Source organism: Myodes glareolus, chromosome 14 (genome assembly GCF_982192425.1).
Source record: "Myodes glareolus chromosome 14, mMyoGla1.1, whole genome shotgun sequence".
In the NCBI taxonomy this organism is placed as follows: Eukaryota; Metazoa; Chordata; class Mammalia; order Rodentia; family Cricetidae; genus Myodes; species Myodes glareolus.
In genome coordinates, this window is record NC_142039.1 from 16378060 (window position 1) to 16404646 (window position 26587).

At 40.4% G+C, this 26587-nt stretch overlaps 1 protein-coding gene across 2 annotated transcripts in view; it reads right to left on the minus strand.

Moving 5' to 3' along the window:
- Nucleotides 1-22122, minus strand: part of Prpf18 (pre-mRNA processing factor 18) — a 31122-nt gene extending 9000 nt beyond the window's left edge. Inside the window, exons 1-9 of one of the 2 annotated variants that reach the window (XM_048460722.3) lie at nt 21926-22122; nt 18588-18665; nt 15900-16004; nt 13127-13240; nt 9147-9293; nt 7445-7513; nt 5318-5458; nt 4979-5050; nt 2646-2801 (exon numbers count right to left, since the gene is read on the minus strand). In XM_048460722.3, coding sequence (XP_048316679.1) covers nt 2646-2801; nt 4979-5050; nt 5318-5458; nt 7445-7513; nt 9147-9293; nt 13127-13240; nt 15900-16004; nt 18588-18665; nt 21926-21991 — 948 coding nt within the window. In that variant the 5' untranslated portion in view covers nt 21992-22122. Of the gene's footprint in view, nt 1-2645; nt 2802-4978; nt 5051-5317; nt 5459-7444; nt 7514-9146; nt 9294-13126; nt 13241-15899; nt 16005-18446; nt 18466-18587; nt 18666-21925 lie in introns of those variants that run through there. The other variant, XM_087896371.1, reaches the window with a different exon arrangement.
- Between the last annotated feature and the right edge of the window lie 4465 nt (nt 22123-26587).

Here is a 26587-nt window from a genome sequence, read left to right on the forward strand (position 1 = left end):
TGGGAATTGGAATCAGGACCTTAGGAAGAACACTCAGTGTTTTTTAACCATTGAGCAATCTCTCCAGCCCACATCTTTTTTTAAATTTTATTTACATAGTAGTTTTATTTAAATGCCATGTCAACAAACCTAAAAGTTTTCCAAGAGGAAGTATCTTAAACAACGAAAGAATCAAAGAATATTGTTACAAAGAAAGGTTGGAAGAAGGACAGGTCATTACACAGCTTCAAAATTAACCAGAAATCTTCTTAAATAAATAATATATACATATATAGATATAGATATAGAAAGATGTATATAGAGATAGATGTGTGTGTGTGTGTGTGTATAATTTTTTTTTAAAGAAAAGGAGTCTAGGAGGAAGCAGAAACCACACCACTGTCTACAACAAGAAATGCTGTCTTTAAAATTATTTAACTGTATGAACTTTTAAGCATTATAATGCAGCCATGGTATAAATGAGCATGATTAGCAAATTTAACCCTTAGAAATTATATTTAATTGTCAAAGAAAAAACCACTCTTTTTTAACTCAAAGCTTTTGCCTTTACTACAGTCATCGGTGGTTATTAAGTAATGAAAATGAAGCCAGTGCAGTGGTCAGCAGGCAAGGGCACCTGCAGCCAAGTCTAATGACCCGAGTTAGATCCCTGGAACCCACATAAACGTAGGAGAGAGCGAACACTCTGACCTTTACAGGGCACCACGGCACATGCCACCCACCCACATACATACACACAATAAAAGCATAATGTCACTCTAAAACTTAAAAAATGAAAATGCCTTTGAATTTACCCAGTGTATTTGAACTCTATAACTGCCCAATTCACAGTGGGGGTCAGGTTAAAATGCCTTTAAATGCTAATGTATGTGAATAAGGCAGGAAGTATGCCACAAGAATTAACTAACATTCAGCACTTGGAGCTAAAATACAAACAAGGATAATTCATGAATATGGTAATAACTATTCTCTGGCAACTCATCTGAATATACTTTATGCTTTTAAGCAAATTTTAAGTAAACTTCCAAAGCTCATCTTCAAGTTTAAGAACCACCACCCGGCAAGTTGTTACACACAATCTGGGATATGTGACGGTTTGCCAAAGCTAGATATAGTTGATTTTGTTTTTTATTCACATAGAGTTTTCAGAAAAGTTTAGCTCAGTGCAAACAAGTTTGTATGAGGCATGCATAACTTCAAGAAAACTATAAATACTTCAGACTTGGTAAAACATAATTAAAAAATATTTTCATATGCCACTTGAAAATAATGATATACCCTGAAACACGATTTCACTTTCCATGTCTTCTTAGATGAGCACACACCAAATCCACATTGCAGGTCCCATTATTATAAAACACTCTAAATTGGTTGTCTTCACTAAACTCCCAGTTTCCTCTTATGAACTCATTTCATGTACTTTTTTAAAAAAGCAAGCTGGATATGGTTGATATCAATAACTCAAGCATTCAGGAAGTGGAGGCAGTGTGTTTGAAGCTGGCCTGAACTACACAGGAAGCCCCATCTCAAAACAAAGCAAATTCCAACAGTTTTATTTCAGTGTTAAAAAAGTTAAAAGCATAATGATTTCCCTTCTTTCCGTCATGTATGAAAGTCACTGGTGTCCTTCGCCATGAAGCTGTCATCAATGCAAGTGCTCGTCAGCACCGACCTTCCCTATATCCTCCTGTGCTCGCCCTGCTCGCTGTGCGCATGTCCCCTTATGTGGCGTTTTAGTCTCCACACTTCCGGCTACCTCTAGTCAATGGTTATCATCATGGCTTCTTTCACAGGATCAGCAGAAGCTCAACAGTAGCCTCCACCATTTAATCACCATGACATCGAATAAATCACCAACCCCACTTCATTTTCTTATGCAGAAATGACACTTCCCATTATCCCAGAGAGGGCGGAGCACCACACTGTCTCAGAGAGGCCATACTCACAGAACTTTCATTACAGAATATGCTTACAACTGTTCCTTTTATAATCAGTTATTAACAACCTCCCTCCCTCTTCTGCTCCTCCTCCGATTATAAACACTCTCCCCTACCTCCTCTGAGACATGATCTCCCGCCTGTCCTTTATTCCAAGCTGGCTCAGAACAAGACTATCCTAACTCCACCTATTGAGTACTGGGATTACAGGTGTATGTCACCATGTCTAGTTTGTGTTGTTAACTTCTTACTCAGCCTAATTAATAAACTAAACATTATCATAGTTGAAGTATGTATCTGGGCTGTGCGGTAGTATATGTAGGGTTCAGTATTACCCAAAGTTTCAGGTATCCACAGGAGGCTGTTGAATGTACTCCACACAGATAAAGGAGCTAGCATAATCCTTTTCTTACATTTTAGATTTTAATTTTGGAGAATTAATGTTAGAGCAGGGTCTTCAAGATGGTTTGGTAAAAGCAATTGGGTGCAAGTCCAATGACCTGAGTTCTGTTCTCTGAACCCACATAAATGCAGAGAGAACTAACTCCACAAAGTTGTCCTCTGACTCCATAGACATGCCACGGCACGTGCATGCCCATGTGTATGTGTGTGCACATGTGTGCGCATATGCATACACCCACACTCACAAATAACTTAAAAAAAAAAAAAAGATTGTCAGAGCAAATCTTATCCCTTACAGCTGCTTACCTGAATGTATTTCCGCTGGGTTTCATCATTTAAAACATGTGCAACATGCTTGGAAAAAATCTTCTCCCTGCCAGTTCTGGCATGGATACCAACCATAGTGACACCAATAGGCCAAGGAGCATTTCCAATGGCCATCTGCAGGTACGCATCATTCGCCTGAAAGAAAGGTTAAGAAATCAGAAAGACAAAAAAACATATTGGCTCAAGTCTTTATTTCAAGTATTGCATAGCCCTTCCTGGCATACTTTTTATCTACCTCTTGATGAAAATATTGTGTTCCATTACTCAAATCAAGACATTCAAGCATGGGGTGACTTACTGCCCTGCCCAGAAATACAAACACCTGTGGAAAGAGAAGCCAATGCTAAGCATGCAAGAAAAACAAACAACCCTTTCAAGCCTTTGTGCTCTGGAAAGCAATGCATTTCAGACTGGATTAGCAGGTAGCTAACTTGACAAGCCAATAGAAACTCTATTTTATATCCAGTCTTCACCAATGAGGCTGGAAGGTAGACAGAAGCTAGTTAGCCCTTCACCATTCCACCTGTGATCACACGGCACATCACGTAGCACTATGGGCTTTGGAAGCAGTGTGTATAGGACAGGGGTGCTCCATCTGCTGGGACAGCCACATACAGTCTGTCACAGATGGATAAACAGACAGGACACTGGTTTACAAGTCAAACAGTAAGCATGAGAACAGCATACTTTCCACTTTGATCTCCCAGTTCCCACCCCCCAAGTCTCCCACCTGCCAAGAGCCTTAAAACAAAAGCTATGAAAAGTCAAGACAGAAACCAGTAAGACAAATGGCTTAATTTTACAGTCCGGTCTGGCCAGTGTGAGAAAGGAGGGGAAAACACAACAAAGAGCAAGTAACTTCTAAAAGCTCTCCAAGGACTTCAAGAAGGCTTCGGATATCCTATCAAAACTCTAACTGTGTGGTGTGCACAGTGGGTGAAAACACAGCACCACAGTGAACTGGGAGATGGATCACCGTGCACCCTAGAGAGAGCGGCAACTTGCTCTGCAACATTTTAGAGTTTAATTTTAAAGAAAATTCTGTTTTTTTTTTTAAATCACTGGCTCTCATGTGTAACTTCAACACAGAACTTTTAACTAATAAAACTTCCATTTTTCAGTTTCTCTAAAATTTCAAAGATAATTTTCCAACACATTATTAAAACTGGTTCTTTCTGTCATTTATACAAAGCAAGGTCTCACCTAGTTTTAATATACACCAGGAGAATAAAATAATGGAAAAGGTATCTATCAGGGCAAGCAGTGATTACAATGCTTTCTGCCACCATGGAGGGCTTGACTATGTGTTACCATGCAGTCATCCTTATTAAATATCATGGAATTGGGAGGGGGCATATCATCAAAATATGTATGAAACTCTCAAAGAACTAAATTTTAAAAAGACATGCAATTAACAGGAACTAAGAATGAAATAAAAATGTTTTCACTGAAACAACTGGTTTTACTAAGGGTAAAATCACTTCCGTAAGCCAATGCTCTCATCCAGTAAACAGCAGCCTCCCAAGAATGCCAGCAGCCCTTTCTTCCCTTCTCTAATGCTCCAGCATCACTGCGACTCAAAGAAATCCTCGCTCTAGGCTTCTGAGGAGGCTCAGCCATCAGAAGCCCCTCCTCACCGTTGTCTCATCGGTATCCAGAGCCCTTCTCTCCCTTCTACAACTGATATCCCTCCGGCATCTCCTTCCAAACTCTCTTCAAGAGGCCTGGACTCTAGGGTGCTTTCCCCAGCACCTATCCCAGAACCATTCACAAGTAAAAACACTGGAGTGAATGAGAACAGCCCTCCCCAGGGCGCGCTGCACTGCTACAGTACTGTAAAGGTTGAGACGAGTCCGGGCAGCCTTCCAGGCACCATTTTCCCACAGAAACGACTACAAAGCACAGATAAAGTCCACTGGCTCAGCAGTACAGTGGTTCAGCTATATTACAGATTAAGTGAGCTTCTGCAGCAGTCCGAAGAGCCTTGTTCCTATGGGAGGATTCGTTCCATGCCATAATCAACTATTCATACACTGAAATTCTATCCCACCATAAAATGAACACTGCCTATGTACAGCACGTGCTCTGAGGAACCTTTTAACCCAGTTTTGCAATGACTAAGAAAATACAGTTGTGGTCTGAAGTTTGTTACTCAATGCCAAGAGAAGAGAAAGGTTTTTCTCCTACTAGCTTGCTTCACATTCATTCTTAAATGTACTATGTACGATACTTCCCATTCCAAATAACCATTACATTATGAACATAACCTAATAATGGTCACAACAGTTGCAACACACAATATAAGAATTTACCTTTACATACTCTCTCTGCAACATGAACTTAATAATATCTGTTATTGATTCTTTAATATCAGCTGGAAGATTCTGAAAAAGAAAAAAACATAACTAGTTTTGGAAGCTACTATATGTAGAGAAAACTACTCACTCTAAATCTATATACTGATTAAATAAAGAAAAACCAGCTGGGTGGTGGCACTGCACGCCTTTAATCCCAGTACCTGGAAGCAGAGGAAGCGGATCTAGTTCCAGGACAACTGGAACCGTTACACAGAGAAACCCTGTCTTGAAAAAGCAAAAAAGAAAAGAAAAAGGAAAATCACGTGCTAATGAAGTACTTTCCAGAAGCCTTACTCTTTTCCGGAGCTTTCTGAAGAGCGGCCTGAGGTAGGACTCGGTCTGCTTCTGGGTAGCACTGTTCAGTTTGCCCTGCACACTGCGTTTCACATAATCCTCTCTGGCATTCAATTCTTTAGCCCAAACGCCAAGAAGGAACTGTTGAGAGAAAAAGTTAAGGCTGCAACGCCACACAGTGGTTCGGGTAGAATAGCTCCCAACAGAGTGAAGGTATACAATCATTCTGAGAAGACAATCTTGCTGATTAAATTGTCATCAAGAAAGATTTAATTAACAGCTGTTTGACGTGTTTCAAAGTAGAAAACACCTCTAGTCCATATATCACAACATGTGAAGATGGTCTGTTTTTTCAAAAAAGAGCCATCGAATTCCTTAACTGGCTTGAAATGAAGTTCCACTGTATTTTTACTTGTACTCGTTACGCATCGTTCAACTAACCTAGATTTATCATCTACACCAGCATTTCTCAAGCTGGGGGTCTCGACCCTTTGGGTGGGGTTGAATGACCCTTTCATAGGGGTCACATATCAGATATTTATGATTCATAATAGCAGCAAAATTAGTAGTAACAAAAATAATTTTACAGTTGGGGGTCAGCACAACATGAGGTTACAGCAATAGGAAGGTTGAGAACCATGGATCTATACTATATACACTTTGATACTTGATCAATGTTTGAAGTATGTTATATATTACTTGGACTTTCTACCTACAGAGAACAGAAAATTCAACTAAAAAATTCCACCAACACACCCAACTAATGGTGAAGAAAACAAACAAACATAAAACTATGATCCACACTTCTCACCCTGGAAAGCTGCCCCAGGGCCCCTTGGGCTTAGCTGCATTCTCTTTCCAGAGTCGGTGACAGTGAAGGTGACATGTTCCGACATGAGGACAGACGGGCAAAGAGGAAGCTCCGCACTGCTGCCCACACTGTCCAGTTCTATACTGTGTCCTAAATATATTCTAGAACCTTGACAACTAAAATGTTGTATTCAAAACATAAATACTTTATCTGGGTAGTGATGGCACACACCTTTAATCAACCACTTGGGAGGCAGAGGCAGGAGGATTCCCTTGAATTCCAGGCCAGCCTGGTCTACAGAACAAGTTCCAGAACTGTTGTGGAATAATCCTCTTATATACTGTAAAGATTTGTCACTCAAATCGGTTTAATAAAACACGGATTGACCAGTAGCCAGGCAGGAAGCATAGGCAGAGCGACCAAATTAAAAATGACAGGAAGGAGAAGGGCAGAGCCAGGAGACACAGGCTGGACGCAGAGGGAGCAAGATGGGAACACCATAATGAGAAAGGGTACTGCCACATGGCAGAGCAAAAATAAGGAATGTGGGTTAACTTAAAATGTAAGAGCTAGTTAATAATAAGTTTAAGCTAGTGGTCAAGCATTTATAAATAATATTAAGCCTCTGTGTGGTAATTTGGAAAGTGGCTGCCTATCATTTGGGACTGAGCAGTTCAGAGATAGAAAACTTGAGTCAACAAAGAACAGTCAGAACTATACAGAGAAACCTTGTCTTGAAAAAAAATACTTTAATAACAAACTAAGTAAAATAAAAATGTAAATACAAATAAAAACATTCTTTGCATTAAATCTCCCGGTATGTGGACAAATATTTAAATGAATTTAGGATCCGACCAAACACTACCTAGGTAACTACAAAGAAATGTTGACAGCAAGCACAGAACAAGTAAGTCAGCAAAAATAAGCAACTAGACAGAGCTCAAGAAACGAACCTTGATGAAACGTTAAATCTGTTTACTTTTGCAATGTCAACGCACTTCTCCCACCCTCCCTAATAGCCACTGGATCACCTCGGTGGCACAGTGGCACTTCTCTCTAGGGTATTTACAACAGGGGACAGGAGACCTCACTCTACTGCAGAGATCATTTTACGACTTTTAAGGAAAGTACCATAAAAAGGGTAAACACTCACTAACCACTGTATAGATAGTGAGAGGCTCCAGCGGCACAGCCAATTAGTGCCAGGTACTTATACGACAAGTACAAATGTTGACAATTACCCTGCCTAAAATATGTCCTCAAATGTACGACTGTTTCTTACTCATCCACAGTGCTCTCCTTTCCTAAGAACATACCTTTAGGAACTTGGTGATGATATCCATGTCCTTATGATCGTCACCTTTCCCTAAGGACTCCCCCAGGGCCTGAAAAGAAAGAATAATCGTTCTGTTCACTAACACAGAGCAGTTTTTAAAAAGGTGTATGACCAACAACAGATTAAAAGAGGCTTTTCACACATATTGGTAAATTTTTATATTAAAATTTGTTGAAACTTCTAGACAAGTCATGCACAAAAAACCTGCTGTATGTTTCTCTTTGGAGACTGCTGCCTTTTATGAATTAGAAAGATAAGAAGAGTCAGCAAGAAGGCTCAGTGGGTAAAGGCAACAGGTGTCTGACGAGGCAAGCCTGACAACCTGAGTTCAAGTCTCAGAACCCAAGTAAAGGTGGACAGAGAATCGAGTCCACAAAGCTGTCCTCTGAGCTCCCCTGCCAAACATGCACACACCATATATGCCCACAATAATAGTTCAAAAAAGTCACAAAGGCTTTTATTATTTTTAGTACGTATCTCTGTTTGGATATGTGCACGAGAGTGCAGGTGTTCACAGAGACCAGAACTCAACATGGGTGCTGGGAACCACACTTGCAAGAGCAGTGCATTGTTTTCTTAACAGCTGAGCCACCTTGCTGGCCCCAATTTTGTAAATTTAATATAAAATATCAGTGACTGTTAACAGATCTGGGCATTTCTCCCAGATATGTAAAAATGGCCTAACGTCGGATTATGCTGGTGGTGACAACACCCCGCGGATGTAGATTATAAACCACTCAATTATATACTTTATTTGGGTAAACTGTATAGGCTGCAAATATCTTAAGATTGGGAAGGAGGGAACGAGCCTGACTGAGAAGTGATTGCTCAGTTCAGTCATTTAGGCAAAAGTTACAAACCACCTTAAACAAGTGATGGGAGGGGAAGGGCAGTCAAAGGACAACCTTCTCAACCATGACCTCTAGTGAGATCACTACATGGCCCGGAGCCAAAATAGAAATAACAGCTTATGTTGTATTCAAGAAAAAAAAAAAACCTGTAAGCTGTATTTGTTACATGCTAGTCACTTACATTAGGCAATATTGTTTATTCATAAAGACTACACATATTCTACATGCAACACAGTGACAGAATCAGGAGGCTACACAGTGCTGGGTATTGGCAGGAATACAAGGCACAAGCCCTCATGTCCAGCTAGTAGGGTTACGTACTGGGACACCATGCCAGAGAGCAGCTTGGCTATACGCAGACAAATTAAATATGTGTATAAACTCCATGATTCTGCTTCAGTCCTTGTCTGTGGCTAAGAAAGAGCTGAGAGCATCTAAGCTGTCCACTATAACAAGGACACTAACATACAGGAATGTCATAATATTTAGCCAATTCAAAGAAAAAAAAAAACAAGCATGGATCTTAACAGTATGAAATGGAGGGGGGGGTATGGAATAAAATAAAGATTACACAACATGGTATTACCTTACCTGTGCATAAAAACTGCAATCTTTAAAGAGTACCACAGCAAGTTAAAGGATGCACATCAAACATTACAATGATTATTTCTAACAGCGGGAAATACAGAAATGTAAGGGAATGAGAAAAAGAAAAAACAGAGACCTAAACCAATAAAGCGCCTTCCACGACAAAGGAGTATGCTGTGTAGAAACCCTGCTCCTGAGGAGGAAAAGAAGCGGGGAAACAGCCTGGGCTGGGGTAGAGATTACCTCTAATTCTTCAATGGTGGTGTTTTCTTCATGAACTTTCAAGTCATTCTGTGTGTCCTCCTCTCCGGGTTCCTGACCACCCACAATTTCATTCAAGTACTGCTGGTCAATCTTGTCCAAAGCTGCTTTCAGATCATTCCTTAAGCCCTACGGAAGGCAAGAACCACAAGGGTACCTGTCAGGAAACCTCACTGGGTGTGATCTGTGATCTTTCACTGATATCAAGTACACTCCAAGCTGAGACGCAGCTCAGCCAGCAGTGTTCAGTATGCACAAAGCTTCCCAGTACCCTAGAGACTAGTCATGGACTACACACTGTAGTCCCAGCACTTGGGAGGTAGAGGCAGGAGGACCAGATGATTCAATTCAAGACCAGCATGGGCTACATGAGAACTTGGCTCAACTTCCCCTCCCAAATCTCACCCCGAAAAATACACTGCATGTTAAGAGCTAGGGACTCTTACAAAACTAGGGACTCAAACAAATCAATTCAATATACTAACACTAGTATCATTCAAAAGTTAATTATTATAAACATATTTAAAACAATGTATTTTAAAACAACATTATCCAGTCTAATGCTAAGAAAAATGAAAACAGACATGAGTTACAGATCTAGAAATTTGTTTCATCAATGCCACTATGTTCTAATAACAAAGCTTAGTGAAAGTGATGCACTGGTCTCCAACCACAGTCTTCCCCCTCCCCTCTCCCCTATAGGTACTCCCCACTCCATTCCCTCTATGGAGGACAGCAGCCCTCAGAAGGCAACAGCCAAACAGGACAGGGCAAAATGCAAAGAGAGAGGGCAAAGACCCTCTCATGTGGAGGCTAGAAGGGGCCCAAGGCAAGGAAAGAGCTCCGGGAACAGGCAAAGAAGTCAGAGATCCACCCGCTCCCACTGCTGGGAACCCCACAAGAACACCAAGCAAGGGACCTCTGTGTCAATTCATTCTCTTGTTTGTTTTGAAGAATGATGCTAGTTTACTTGAAGCACAATTTTAGAACAATGGCATGCTTGTATTACTGTGCAATATTTATTTGAAGATTCTTGTAATTTGTTCTTTCCAACCTTATAATGAATTTTATAAGAAAAAGTATTGATTCAGCCTCATATTTTTAGGGATTTTATTGTTTGAATAATGCACACATGGTATGTTTCTTAATGTAAGGAAAAGACAGCTTTTATCATGATATATTAAAATAACTTCTACTTTGGTCCCACAAACGTTTTAAATATTTGATTTTTATACTACACAAGAATCATCTTTAGTCTAAGACAAGCTGAGAATGATTTGTTTTGCCATGTACACACCCTCTGTTAGTGGTAGATTTTGGTGTAAGAATTCACAGGTGAGCAGAAAAGAAAATTCATAAACACTTCAGTGAAATGTCATTGGGCATTTAGTTACTTCCTTTGGCTCGTTCCCCACCGTCTTCCATAGGGATGACACTAACTGGATGCTGTATGAAGCACTTTTTAGACCTGTTGAAGCTCCACCTTCTCAAATTGTTGGATGGGTCAATCACGAAAATTTTATAATTTACTATGTTATAAAGTATAAGAGTAAATAAGCAATTGGATTTTTTAATTATTACAATGTAGCCAGAATTTAAGACTGTTAAATTAATCTTAATCTATTAATTTATCACATATTTTTTTCATATAAGAGAGAACAGAAAGTTTGCTAGAGTTAATGAATAATAAATCATAATTTTGATATTTAATTTATTTATTAACTTTTGAACCCCTAGACATTATTGGAAGAATACTATAACTCAGAGCAAGTACAAATGTGCTTTATCGTTTGGCAGAGGAGATTAAACAAGAGGAATAGAAACAGTATACCATTAGTACCTAAAGTAAGATACACCTTGCTAGCTGTTTAGTTTAATTTTATGATTGGTACTACTATGTTTCATTGTCTTGGAAGAGAATGCAGGATATTTAACAGTTTCACTCAAATATCACATTGCATTTATTTGCTAATATTTTTGGGGGGGTTGCTGGTATGAATGACATTTTATAATGATGTTTACTGCATGCTTATAGTGAAGTATATATAGAAACATACATGGCTACCTGCTTATTATTTTGAGAATTAGAAATATTAACATTCAGTGTGCTCTTATAGCATTGGTATTTTTAAAAATACAAATTATATTGCTGTATCAACAGAAACAAGGATTTTGTATCATTTAAAATATAAATTATTCTAAGACAGACAGACAGACGGACACTAGGTCTCATTACTTTTCAGTAATTAACAGTTAGCTGATAAAACATTAACGAAGCCCCAGAAGAGCTGAACAAACACAACCCTAACTGACACGTGTAGAACCAAACAACCAAAGCAAAACCACACTCCTTACAGGAGCCCACAGAACAGACCAGATGCTGAGCACAAACATATGACCACAGCCTCCCATGTAAAATCTACTACAATGGTTACTTCTAGAAGAAAACACAAAGCATCTCTTCAAGTCCTTGGCATATACAAAGAATTCTCAAACAGAACACAAAACCAACAGCATAAGAAAAATTTAAAAATTTAAAAATTACATTAAAAAAAAACAGTTAACTGTGACTTCATCAAAATTTAAAACTTCTGCTCAGCAACATTTCATTAAAAACATAAGTAATCCACAGGCTAGGAAGAAATAACTCCAAAATCCTATCTATGTACTAACAAAGGGCTTATACACATATAGCACATATAAACAACTCCTAATTAATGAAGATATTAGTCAGGTGGTGGTGGCTCATGCCTTGAAACCCAGCCCTCATCTACAAGCTAGTTCCAGGACAGTCAGGACTATCTTACAGAGAAACCCTGTCTCAAAACCTGAAAGACAGATGGATGGATGGATGGATGGATGGATGGATAATAAACAAATGAATAAATAAATAAATAGATGTTAATAAAAGACAAATAATTCAATTAAAAACTGAATAAGGGGATTTAATAAACCTGTGATGGTTAATCTTGTTGATGGACTTCATGGAAACAAATCTCTGGGTATAGCTATGATTATCTAGACTGGGTTAAGTGAGGCTGGACACCCACACTTAGTGTGGGTGGTATCATCCCATGGCCTGGGATGAACAAAGAAGAAAAAGAGGCAAACTCCAGCACAGCACACACCCTCTGTTCCTGACTGTGTGCAATGTGACTCCTGCCCAACTCAACTGCATCCCTCCAAAGTGCCACCAAAATAATTAACCCTAAGCTGCTCGTGTTAGGTACTATGTCACAGTAATGACACAACACAGACACTGTACAAAGGAAGGTAAGTATGAAAAGACATCTTCAGTCACTAGGGACATGAGATTTTACGCACACGAGAGAATGGCTTAAATTCAAGTCTAACAATACCATACGCTGATCTTCAGAAATGCCTGGCACTTCTTGTAAAGCACACATTTACTCTTATCACTGAGTAATGCTGCTTGTAGTTAGTGCTAGTACTGAGAGTGGGGGGACCTCTCACCCCCTCCACAAATCACTGCATATGTGTATTCAGGGTGGTTCTATTCACAGTGGCCCAAAGCCAGAAATGAGCACTCATAACTAAACATAACTGAGCAATAAAGGGAAACTGTCCTCCAGAGCATAGACAGCGCTGTAAACTCAATTCATGGTGTCTTGATTCAGAAACGTCTCTGAATTAAGCAGAGACGTGACACAGGCATTGAGTCATAAATATATTCTTTATCCTTCTATGCTCACATGTATTTGTTAAAATAGACCAAATGCAGTGCTTAAGATACAGTTCCCTTAAAACCAGTTATCTCAGCAGCACTAAGCTGACACTATTTCCTCCTGTTTGCCTACAATAATGCGGTCAGTCAACACTCACTCCGTCACAGCTCCTGCAGTACCATCCTATACTGACACTGTTCCTGTACTCGCGTACAATCATACAATCAGTTAAAGCCCACCTACTCCAGCTTATGGTCTTTAGCTTTGACTTCTCACCTTGTTAACTTCAGGTGTAAGAATCTCTATTTTCCTTAAACGTTGGAAAGCATCATAATCGGTTTCTCCAAACAGCCTAACTGGTTCTCCTCTTTCTCTCAGTCTTCTGATGACCTATGAAAATATATAAAGGAGACGTCAAAGAGGGAAAAAAATTAAACATCTCAAAACAATTTGCAAAATGCAAATGCAATTTGCATTTTAAGATTTACATATCTTAAAATGAAACCTAAGTTTATAAGTATAATATAATTACCTGAATAAATGTTTCTAAGTAAAATATAAAGTCCTTCAATTTTTTTAAAATGTATTTGCGAGGGCAGTCAACCATGAAGCGTGTGCAGAGGAGTCATTTCTCTCCGTCCACCATGTGGGTCCCAGGGAACCAACTGAGGCCGTGAGGCTCCACAAGCAAGCACATTCAGAGTCAGTATGACAGACCCAAGATCCTTCAAACAAACTTTAATCATCTATCTCATAATAGATATTTGTGAATGAAAGGGGAAAATACACTATTTTGACTCAAATACCTCATATATTATTTTACAAAAAAATTCCTATCAAGTCGTTTGACATATGAATCTATAATGCAAATCCAGTTTATACAGACACAGAAACACCCATACACTTGTCAGAACATAGCATAAAGGATACACTGCTGGCCCTCATCTCATGTAATTATGACTGCTTAGGCCATTATGACTGCTTAGGCCTTTCTAAAAGCATATGTGGATACAAACTTTAGTGTTCAAACACTATTTTGAAATATAGATTGTTTTAAAAAAGCAAAAATCTGGTCGGGTGGTGGTGGCGCACACCTTTAATCCCAGCACTTGGGAAGCAGAGGCAGGCAGATCTCTGTGAGTTCCAGGTCAGCCTGGTCTACAAGAGCTAGTTTCAGGACAGACTCCAAAGCTACACAGAAACCCTGTGTCAAAAAATAAAGACAAAAAGCAAGAATCTGTATTTGCTTTTCCAGGATTTACACAACAGATATGCTACATGTTATGATAACACTTAAGCAACAAGCAGTTTAGGTCTCTGGAGACCTGTCTTAGGGGAACGTGCGCAGGAGGTCAGTCACAAAGAAAACACACGACAATGGGGGGAAGGACAGCAAAGGCAGAATAAGGGCAGGCACTGCGATACCAGTCAAACCCAGATCCTGTCTTGTGAGAAAATGACTTGTGATTACAACAGCCATATGCAGGGCTTTTAAAGTATGGGAACCTACTTCAGATCTTGACTTGACAAGGGTTTTTGTTCTGTAATTAAGTCAATACACTGCACATACATATATTCTATGCTTTGAGTAAATATTTCACTTAAAAACAAGAAACAAAATATGCAATCAAGAAAATACAGGTTTATCTAAATTAAAAAATAAGAGGAAATAAAAATCATGAAGAACTTTATCTGGATAAACTTTCAAATTTCCTCTCTGGCTTTTTGAAATATAGATTGTTTTAAAAAAGCAAAAATCTGGTCGGGTGGTGGTGGTGTCCTCGAAGGCTTCCTTCCTTCTCTGTGTGTTCACCCTAAGCACGCGAATGAGGACTGAAATATAACCTGCCAGTGCACATTCGCCTTTCTCACTGCCTTCCCATTCAGTCCTAACCACAATTAGACACGAAAATACAGACATATTTATAAGACATCACAAAAATGAAAGATCACTGAGTCAGTCAAAATTTAAAGAACCTAAAATAAAAAAAGCTGAGTTTACAACACCATTACCAAATGGAAACTATTAACAACAAAGCAAGCAACTATAAAATATGCAATACTCACGGAATCTATTTAAGTACAGAATTCCCATCTATCTCGGATTATATAACAGTAGTTATGTCTAAAGGCAGGGAATAAACTATCTGTCCTCAAAAACTGTATAAAAATTCTATCATTCGCCGGGCGATGGTGGCACACGCCTTTAATCCCAGCACTTGGGAGGCAGAGGCGGGAAGATCTCTGTGAGTTCGAGACCAGCCTTCCAAAGCTACTGAGAAACCCTGTCTTGGAAAAAAAAAAAGGAAAAAATCATGGTGCAAATACATATTGAGAAATTAAGCAGGCATTAAAAGCTATGTAGCACTAAAGAAAAAGAGGGAGGAAAGTTACTTAGAGCTATGTTTTAATTTGAAAATATGGACCAGGAAATAAGAAATTATTTAATAAATAGCAAAAGAGTATCATTTAAATGATTTTGATAATACTTAGTATAATTACTTAGATTGTGTCATGTAAACTTATTTAAAATACACTCTCTAAAAAAGAAAGACTACTGGCTGGTGGAGTAAGGTACTTGATGCACAAGTCTGGTGGCCTGGGGCCTGTGGAAAGGTAGAAGGTGAAAACCAATTGCACAAGGTTGTCATCTGCCCTCCACATGTGTCCTGACACACACGCCCACACACATCATACACTCACACAATAACGATAAAGTGTGTATGTGGAGGGGAGTTTTATTCGTGTTTTCCCTGCGTGCAGGTCTGTGTACATGTGTGCCTGGTGCCCATAGAGGTCTGGAAACCCAATTCTGGTCCTCTGGAAAAGCAGCCACTCCTTTTAACACCTAAGCCACCCCTCCAGCTCCTGTTTCATTTTGAAGTAAGAATTATTATCAAAGAAAGCAGAGATTTAGAAGTTCATGAAAAAAACTGGCTACATAAGATTTTTAAGTCGAATCATCTCATTTTGGAAATACCAGAAGTTATGCATGTAATAGTACAAAATTTTTTCTTTCTGACTATAAAATACTCAAATATAACCTTACCTCTTGCCTAGAAAGAGTCATGGGTAGTTTTTCCTCTGCTAGTTCAAGTTCCAACACTGGATTTGATGATGTCAGTGGTTTCTGGTCATCCTCTTTTGGTTGTATCTAGGTTAAGAGCCCAAAGAAATGAAGTTTAAACTTACAAGGCATGTCTACTCACCAGCCATCACCTTAGCCACCCACACGGAGGAAGAGTGTTTAGACTGAGGTCTAACTTCCTGCTGCTCTGCACAAAGGCTGCAGAGCAACCGTGCATGCTTTCAGAGCTGCTCAGACACCGGTTCAGGAACATGACATGTGGAAGGCATGCACATGGGCGAGCGCATTCTTGCTAGAAAGGAGTGGATAACTACAACCGTTTCTGAGACAAAAACCTAAGAGCGCTTAAATCTAAACTCAATTTCTCCCCAGATGCTAGAACAGCCCACTTTCCTCTTGAAAACAATCAATTTGCCTCTCCTCTGTGGGAAAACTACTCTCAAGGGTTAGCCATTGCTGCTCGTCTGTACAATGAAGGCTAAAGAACTGCTTCCCACAGAGCCTGTGGGGCACCAAGCTAGAGCGCGTCCTATTTTGCTTCTTCAGACACATTAATCCAACCTTGGGTAAAGCACACACTAGGCATGCTGAAGAATGCTGAGGGCTGTGCACACTGGACCACAGAATGAGCTGCCAACCTCGAAGAAAAGGAAGGAAGACTGCAAGGCCACCCGAGGAACACAGACACACGTTTGCTCCCAGGAACCGACAGGGGGCGACGTTTTCATCTATTTTCCATATTCGGGCAGCAGTCTTAGTCACAAACTGATAAAACTGAGTCCAGAAAGTATAAGCCTCACTGTGTAGCCTGGAAACATCCTGAAGTGTGGTTTCCATTCAACCACAAAATAAGTTTAAAATTCAGAAGTAGGAATAAGATTCAAAGAAACATAAAGATCGGCTTTAAGAAACTACTATTCCATTAATGAAGTCTATACAATAAAAAAATCATGCAATTCATGACACGATAGCTTCTGGTTAAAGGTAAAGAGAAAGAGAGATAAAAACTAACTTTTTGAATATTTACACAGGTCAGTCCAGCACCAGCCCTAACATGGCGTCTGGCCTCTACAAGGGAGCACATACTTTACTGCCACTACTGCAGGAGGCAGGGTTGTTAAAGCGCAAAGCTACCACTCTCTCTAATCACATCATCAGATGTCTTCACTCCAGGAGCTGACGGCCGCTGACAGCCCTGGGACAAACACCTAAGACACTCTGCAGATGGACTCAAGGCTACAGCACTGTCGCCAAAAAAGTTATTCTGTTCCACCCCTTTCTCCTTTATATAAGAAACAGAAAAACAAAAACAAACAAACAAAAAATGCTGCTCGCATCAGGAAAGGACCTACACAAAGCAAAAGTCACACTAATTAGATTATTATCCTACCTTCTCCAAAGGTAGCAAAGGTTCACAGTTAGAGATCAAGTCAGCAGAGAAATGTATAATAAAGGATCTCATTCCAGGCCACGCCTGGGCATGATACTGGGCAAGCAAAATGTGAAAACTCTTCTCTCTACATTTCTGCTCAGGTTTATTTATAGAAAATGTCTTTTACTTTCCTAAACTAGAAGCAAATGAAGTTGGTATCTTTATAGAAAACTAACAAAATACAAATAGAAACTTTTAAACATCTATCTTTAAAAATATTCCTTTGTATTCCAACAGTAAAAAATAAAAGCCAAATGCATATGGAAAGCATCTACATTCTTCATGCTTTCCTCTAGAAATGCTATACAAATTCATTTCCAGAACTTCCTCCATTCCATGCATTCCATTAACAAATGTATGACTGCGCATAGTTCAATGGGCCTGTTACCTGTGAGCTAAGAGTCAGCTAGTCTGCTCTGTTACCTGTGAGCTAAGAGTCAGCGAGTCTGCTCTGTTCCTGTGAGCTAAGAGTCAGCGAGTCTGCTTCAAGACGACCGAAAGGACTTCTCAGCCTTACAGGTTTCCCCTCCCAATGAGTGCCCAGACATTATCAGCTAGGCAGTGTGAAAGACTGTTTCAGTCATACATCTAAAGTTCATTAAGGAGCCTTTCTGAGAGCTCATTTATTTCACAATTCTTCTTCTGACTAAGAGACTATACAGCATCACAAAATGTTGCCTCATGTTTAAAAGAAACAAAATCATCTAGAGGGTAAGTATTCTATCAGACTCGCTGGGCCTAAGAGGAATTAACAATGATACTAACATAAACCAACCGCTTAAAGTACTCAGGAGGAAGCTGCTACTATAATCAAGGCTGAATGAATAAAGTGTTTTGAGTGTTTTCAAAACACATTATTTTATTGGGAGAGGCAGGGAGAGTGGTGGTGGAGATGAAGATACGGCAGTATCAGAACCAGGGCTTAATTTAAAAAAAAAAAATTCAAGCTTCGATCTCAAGCCAGTTCATGCTGTCCACAGAAAGCCAAACCATTCCAAGCCAAAAGTCATGCACGTATTTTCCTGAATTCAAAATCTGTTTTTTAAAAAAGCCAAACCAAAACCAAAAACTCATACCTCTCCAGATGGCTTCTCATTTATAGGCTAATGTATAACATTGATAAATTGAACAGAGATCAATAATTTTGTTATTTAGCAACAGTTGTATAAATTTAAACTCAGAAACGTAAGATTTAGCATAAAACCTTGAACTTATACCTTATAGCCACATCTTTCAAAATATGCTTCTTCTTCTTTTTTTGCAAGTTCACTCCGCTTGAAATATTTTTTATTTTCCTATCAAAGTAAAAAAAAAAAAAACAAAAAACAATAAGTTAGTAACGTATCCCTGGCAGAAATGCATGCCCCATAGATACCAACACTCTTAGAAACCTTTGAAAACACTTTTCAGTTTCCAAGAATTTGGTCATGTTTTTAGTCTGGAGATCATCACACTGAGTCCCTGTGTTCTGATGTGTGATAAATTTTCAGCTATTTCTCTTGAACTGTAATAGGAGTTCCAAGTGTATTTTCAAAACGTTTTTTCTTTTCATTCACTTTCCTAATATCTGAGTTCAACGACAGTTTCTACAAATTTACTATGAACAACACAGAGCGATCCCTTTGCTATTTTCTCCTGCCCAGAACAGAAACTACGGCGTGGAGCGCCAGTTCAGGAGCTCTCATCAGTATGGGCACTGAAAAGAATGTGAAAGGTCTCCTCCCCTGGAACCAGTCTGACCGGATCAATTCTGGGTTTCGCTAGTGGTAACTCCTCCTTGGCATCACACAAAAATCTGACTCAAAATGTTCTGAAATAAGCAGCATTTCATAAAAGACTATGAACTTTCAGAAGACAGCACCTTTACAGTTTATTCAAACATCTCAAGCAAGCAGAAGGGCGGGCTCACGTGTCAAAGGTTCGCGTAACATTTAAGAAACTGCTCATCTGTTTTCCAACTGGCTACACTGTTTTAATCTCCCAACAAGACACAGAAAACAGCCACTAAAAAAATGACAAACTGAAGACAGGTACAGGATTGCAGCCCTTGGGAGGCTGAGGCATCAATTCAAAGTCAACCCGGGTGATAAAGCAAGACTACTGAGAAAGAACGGACAGAGAGGGAGGGAGGACGAGGGTAAGGACAGAAACAAACTGTGCTCTATCAAAGTCAACCAGCAGTGATTCCACACGGTCGAAACAAACAATGCTAATCCGGCAGTGGCTGTGGAGAAGGTCTACCAGATCACATTCTTTTTTTAAAAAATTATTTATTATGTATACAATATTCTGTCTGTGTGTATGTCTGCAGGCCAGAAGAGGGCACCAGATCTCATTACAGATGGTTGTGAGCCACCATGTGGTTGCCGGGAATTGAACTCAGGACCTTTGGAAGAGCAGGCAATGCTCTTAACCACTGAGCCATCTCTCCAGTCTCCCCCCCCCCCATCACATTCTTAACTGGTGCCTGGCGCTGCCACCTCAAGGTTCACCCTGGACACCATGGCGGATATGTTTCTTCAGAAGCTGCCATGAGCAGCTACAAGATTCACAAGTGGTTTCAAATACTTCTACTGGTTGCAGCCAGAAATGTTGCAGAGGATTTAATGCAAGTTCATGACCCTGTTGAGGGCCTCCATCTGGGAGGAAATCTCAGAAATCCAAGAGGAAGGTGACCTGGAAGCTGTCATTACTGCTTGGATAAGGCCACAGGGAAACACCTTGGAGACCCCGGGGAATCCCATGGTCCCTATTTCCTGGAGCCCTGAACACTCAGCACTGCCTTGTACAGAACAGGAGGAGACCAGGCACTAGCAGCTGGCTGTGTCACCCTGGCTGGGTGCAGTCAGGTCCACACCCACCAGCACCTGACAGGCTAGAGAGAGAGAGGAAGGAAATAGCTGGCTGACACCATCCTGCCCTGGCACACGCAGGTCCGGGTACACTAGCATCTGTCATCTATACAGGTTGTATAGGGAGAGCAAAGGAGTAGATGTCAGCTCTGAGGGCACCATAGTGAGGAAATGGCTGGGATCCAGAGCAGACGGGCGGTCAAAAGTTGAAGCCGGTGGTCAACAAGCTGGGCCTGGGAGTGTTTCCTGGTATGGCTGAAATAGTGTAGGGTGCCTGTGCCTAAGCATTAACGAAGGCCTCACCACTGTGCAGCTAGGGACATGGACACACAGTGACAGGGACATGAACAAGAACACACACACACACCCCTACTCAGATTCCTGGTGTTACCTTCCATCTGGAGAACTGGTGATCTGCTCTCAATTTTCTCTTCTGGAATTTTAGGTCGCATCTATGCTCATCTCTCTGGTTCCTAATCATCCCCCTATACATGTCCTACCCAGCTATTTCCAATCTATCCTGATTGCCTTGTTTTGATGAGCCCAAGGGCCCCTGCCATGCTCCCCCATCCATAAATATAAATATCCTGCCTCTGTCTCTCTGAAACACACACAACTTTGATTCATCATAAGGGACTATTAATGAAATAACAGATAATCGAACCTGGAGGAAAATAGCTAGAAAAAATATACTTATCAAAGAAAGTGGTGATATATATGTGTGTGTGTGTGTGTGTGTGTATATATATATATATATGTATATATATATGTCCAGATAATTAATTTAAAAAGCTAACCTAATTTAAATTTGCAAGCAGTTTTAACACTTCACAAAAGATACGTAAGTGTCTAAAAATCCACACAATATAAATATTATATACACACACAATATATAATTTATCAAGAAGACGTAAATAAGAAGCACACCAATACCTCTCCACTGAGAAGGCAAGAGTGCAGACACGCCAACTCTCTGACACTGCTTGTGGATGTGTAACATGGTAGAGCTATGTTAAAAGAGACAATAGCGTTTTCTACAACTAAATATGCATGCGCTCTATAACCTAGCAGTTCTAAAGAGATGAAAACAAAGCTTCCCGAAGGTTCAGAACTTGCTCAATCTAATCTTAGAAACAGCTCAAATACTCATCACTAGGAAGATGGCTAACTGGGTCTATTCAGACAACAGAAATAAAAAAAAAATACACGCAGCAGAATGAGAAATACTCAAAACACTCTGATCAAATGAGTCTCCATATAAAAATGTACATCCTATTTATGTGAAATTCTATAGCAGGCGAAACCAAGATGGGAAGACACCAGAGCCGCACATAAAACTTTTGCACACAAACAAAAAAAGAGAAACAGACAAGCAGTGAACTCTGTGGCATGTGCCAAACTGCTTAGTAAAGCGTACTGACTTTCCGCAAAGGGATCAGGAACGTCACATGGCCCGAAGTTGTTTTCATTACTCTACCTGCGGCTGGTGTCTGTTAGCAACGCAAACGCTGAAGTGACCCAGACTAGGGTTCAAACGCACTCTTCCTAGCTCTTGGCTGACAACCTGCCCCAGTATGGTGTGGCAGATCTGTCAACCCCACGCCGGGACCAACTCCTCTCAGTCCATCACCATCACCCCAACACCCATCCACGCACAAGAACACGAGCTACGAGTCCAAACTCCACAGTCAAAGGACCCTCACCACTAGGAGGTTCCGGTCTTCCACCAGCTGACGCTTCCGCAGAATCTCCGACTTGAGGATGTCCATCTCGCCGCCAGGGTCTAAGCTCCACTTGGCCGTCACAGCTCCTCGGCGGTAACTTCACCCCCGCAGGCGGAACGAACCGCCGTACAACCGGAGACCAAATAGCAGAGGACAACAACTACCGGGACCACTTCCGGCGGAAGTCCAGATGAAAGAGAGGACAGAAGGGAGCGGCCCCACGCCCACCACCGCCGACGCCAGTGAAGTCGCTGGGTATTGGTGCCCCCTAGCGGCACCCTCCGGTTACTCCCTTGTGATTTTGGTAGACAGGTAGAAAAGAACAAAAGCCAGGCGTCCATGTCGGTTTGTCTCCTTTTTTAATTGTTATTGCGCCCGTTTGAACCTGCTTGTTTGAAGGCTCCTTGTAGAACTTCTCAGTTGTGTAAGGCAAGATCTTATTAGAAGTTTGCTTCATACTTTCTCACGTTACTGACTTGCCAAGAAGTTGAATATACTAGAGAATGAGAAAAACATGAATAATACTAGTTTCAAAATGGCAGTATTCATTAATTATCTGTTCAATGTTCTGTAATTTTATGCTGATTTCTGATTATGTATCCAGCAATCAAGATTTTCGATGATATATTGGAGATATAATCATTCTTTCTTAAAACCCAATCCAAGAAAAAAAGTATATTGAAATTTTATTCTGGTTTGTTTTTATTTTGATGGGACTCACTATATTGCCTGGACTGGTCTCAAATTCCTGATATCAAAAAAATATACCTTCTCCAACTTCAGAGAGCACCACCACACTTGGTAGAGATTTTTTTTCTTAATCCTAGAACGGTTTACGATATATTTATTTTTGGTTCCAACACATGAAAGCATTTTTATGTTTAGTCATCATAATTCAACAATATTTTATGTTATGTTTTCCTATTTCAAATGGAAAGAAATATCATTTAAACTTGACTATAGGTAAGATGGTTTATCAAAATAGAAACAGAAAGATTGCTTATTTTCAATTTAGGGAAAGTTTTATAGTGCGTGCATGTGTGTGTGTGTGTATGTGTGTGTCTAAAAGACGGCCAGCAAGATGGCTGAGCAGCTAAAGGCACTTGCTGCCAAGCCTGATGACCCGAGTTCAATCCCTGGAACCTACATGGTGTAAGGAAAGATCAAACTCCCGAAGCTGTCCGCTTGACCACATCCATTTCACAGCACACACGTGTGTCTATACGCACAGGTGGACCTATGCACAAATGTGCAGTAAACGTGATAATTTTTTTTAAAAAACTAAAAGATGGCTGACTTCTGCCAGGAGCAAGCCAACACAGGAAGATGATTCACACTCTAATCTAAAATGCCTTGTTGATTTTTAGAGTTTTTGAAAACTCAAGGGACTTCATAAAATAACTGTCCGTGGATCAAACCCGCTGACATTCCTGTATGCATATTTGTTGCCGTGGCTCAAACCATTTATTAGCATTCTTCCTGTTTAGGAACTAGAGACTGTAACGCCCAAACCTGAAGTGTAGGCGTGGCTGATACTAGAAACGAGAGTTCACAGAGAACACAAAGGATTCGCTGGCCGGATGGGACACTTTGGTGTACTAGTATCCAAAGTACTAATATGAAAAGGTACCAGTTCCTTTCCAATTTCCAACTTTGATTTTTATGTTTATGCAGATGTGTTAATCGTGATGAGGGGCTGTGATCCAAGAATGAAAGAGGTGAATTCTTGAAGGAGCAAACCCATGAGCAATTTAAACTACAGTGCAGGGGAGGGAGGGGAAGATGGTCAGGAGCGCTTAGAAGCTGGTCAAGGAATATGTCACTTCTGCTAGCTGACAGTATGTACAGCGTTCCACAAATGGTGCTTTAGAAGTGAGACACTAGCTATAAACCAAAGTTCCTAAATAGGGGCATGGCTAAATTATAGGTCATAGACACAAATGAATAATATGAAACTACATTTCAAAAAATACTCAGCGAAAGCTATGCTCATAATAGACTTTCTTCTGAAAGTAGAATACTGAATGTGTCAGTATACCCTGTAAGAAGAGCAAGATGACCCAGCAGGCGGATGAGCTTGTGCGTGGGCCTTTCAAGCTGACTTTAATCCCTGAATCCTACAAGAGAATCACCTCTCAAGAGCCATGTTTTGACCTCAACACACACACACACACACACACACACACACACACACACACACACATATGTGCACATGCACACACACATGCATGTATACATGCATGTGCTTGTCCCTTCATAAGCACACAAATAAATGGATACTTTAAAACAGGGGGTTAGGAAAATAATATTTCAAAGTACTTATGACCATTTGATTGACTCCTCCAGGTCTGATAAGACCTCCTCACTCCTTTAAGTGCTTTAGCCCAAACCCAGTGCCAAAGCATAGTTCCTACCTGTGAAGAAGGTACCAGTGAGCTTGCAGGACACAGACTAGGCCCTGGAAGCTTAGATGTTGTCAGATTTTATGGTTCAGGGATGCATGTGGGCCATAGTATTCACAGAAGTTAAAAACAATTCTCTTCTGAAAGATGAAGTATATAAATCAATGCATGGTTGATGAGATTCTTCCTTGGGAGGAGTCATGCATTCTAAGAAATTATCTGTCAGTTCTGGAGACTGGAGGGAAATACCAAATGTTATCAGGATGACCTATGTTTGTTTTGTTGTCATTCTAATGGATAAAACATAACTTATTAAAAAGAAAGGATAAATAATCACACAGAGTGCGTCTCAATCTTCAACATGCCCCGTAATAACCTGTTGGGTGTTTTTAATCATAAACTGCTGGTTTCCACACTCTAGAATTTCCAAGTGAGGCAGATGCTGCTGAACCATGGGCCACACATTGCAAACTGGTGGTCTATTGTTTCATAATCTGGCTCCAGGAAAAGGGTAAGTCAGAAACACAGTCTGTGTCCTATCTTGAGGGAGAGAGGACAGAAGGAGTTGTGTGTCTGTGTGTCTGTGTGTCTGTGTATTCAGCGTTGCCGTAGGTGCCATGCTAGGGTCCTGTCTCCTCTCCAGTGAGATTGCTGACAATCTAATAGAAAGTGGTCAGACTTCCTTTGGGTCCAGCCACATTTACATGAATGTTTTGTTAAATGTAACTATGAGCAGATACAAAATCCAATCCAGAGCAGAGGGTCTTCTCCCTTCTTTAGAAAACAGAAACCCTAAAAATTCTTTAGGAAAACAGAAATCAGTCTCCCTGAGACTCTGGGAATAAACTGTGAATTTCAGAATGAGAGAGGTCATTCCAGTGCATGCTGGAACCAGACTGGTCGGTATTAACGCACAAGAAACTGTTAAGGAATTTCGTGGATCGGTTGTTAAGCACAGCTCTTATTAAAATTGAAGCAAGTTTATCTACTATTAAGCATTACAGGGGAAGGTAACAAGTACACAGAACCTATTATCTACTCATGATTTTACTATTTGTGCTCGTGGGTGTATGGCATCTGTATCTTTGAGGCAGGGATCTCTTACCAACTTCTTGCTTGGCGATGTCACCTTAGTAGTTTGAAATCAATCATAGACTGGACCATGTGTTCTCCAGAAGAACAGAACCACCGGGATACACATAGATATTATCAATTTTCTTCTTATTACAAGGAGGCTGTATCCCAATAAACCCTCTGTGTTAGTTGTTGTTCTTGTTTTTGCAACCAATGACCTGACAAGAAGCAATTTCTGGAAGGAAGATTTTATTTTGGCCTACAGTTTGAGGGGCTACAACTCACCGCGCGCAGAAAGCGTGGCAGTAAAAGCACGAAGCAGCAGGTCACATGGCATCTGCAGTTAGGAAGTAAAGTGAGGTGCGCGTCAGGGCTCAGCTCATCTTCTCCTTGTCCCTGGGATGGCACTGCCCACAGCCAGGCTACATCTTACCCTCCGCTTAACCCTTTGTGGAAACAATCTGATGAATACACCCAGAGATGGGTTTCCGTGGTGATTGTAAATCCAGTAAAGTTGACGATGGGGAGTAAGCATCACAGTCATCAAGAATATCATAATTTGAAAATACATTTTCAATGTCTACCCTCACAAACACCCATTGAACAACAAACACACACACGCGCGTGCGCACACACACACAGCACAGCACACTGTAGAAAACTGATTACCACCAAAATCTCAAGATAATATCTTACCAGGTATCACTAACCTGGGGAGAAGATCAAAATCCCAAGTATGATCTCTATGATCTGTATATTGCTTTCACATAATTTTCAAAAGTGGTTCAGTCTAACCATTGATACTGGAAGAAGAGATTCATATGGAAATTGGTTCACATGGTTTTGGCAACCTAAAAATTTCCTCTCCATCTGCAAGCTGGAGAGCTAGGAAAGCTAGCACTGTAATTCAGTGTAAAGTTTTGAGAATTTGGGCAGGCCAACAGAACCATATGTTGGGTAAGCCCTGAATGCCAAGAACTGAAGAGCCAGGAGTTCCAGTGACCAAGGGCATGAGATGCTCGTGAAGAACCCACAGACATATATATATATATATATATATATATATAAATGTTTTAGAGGCGGTTTGGGCATCTCATAGGTCAGATAAGTAGACACATAACACTAACCACAGTGGGAGTGCGTGTGCCACAGAAACTGGGAAATA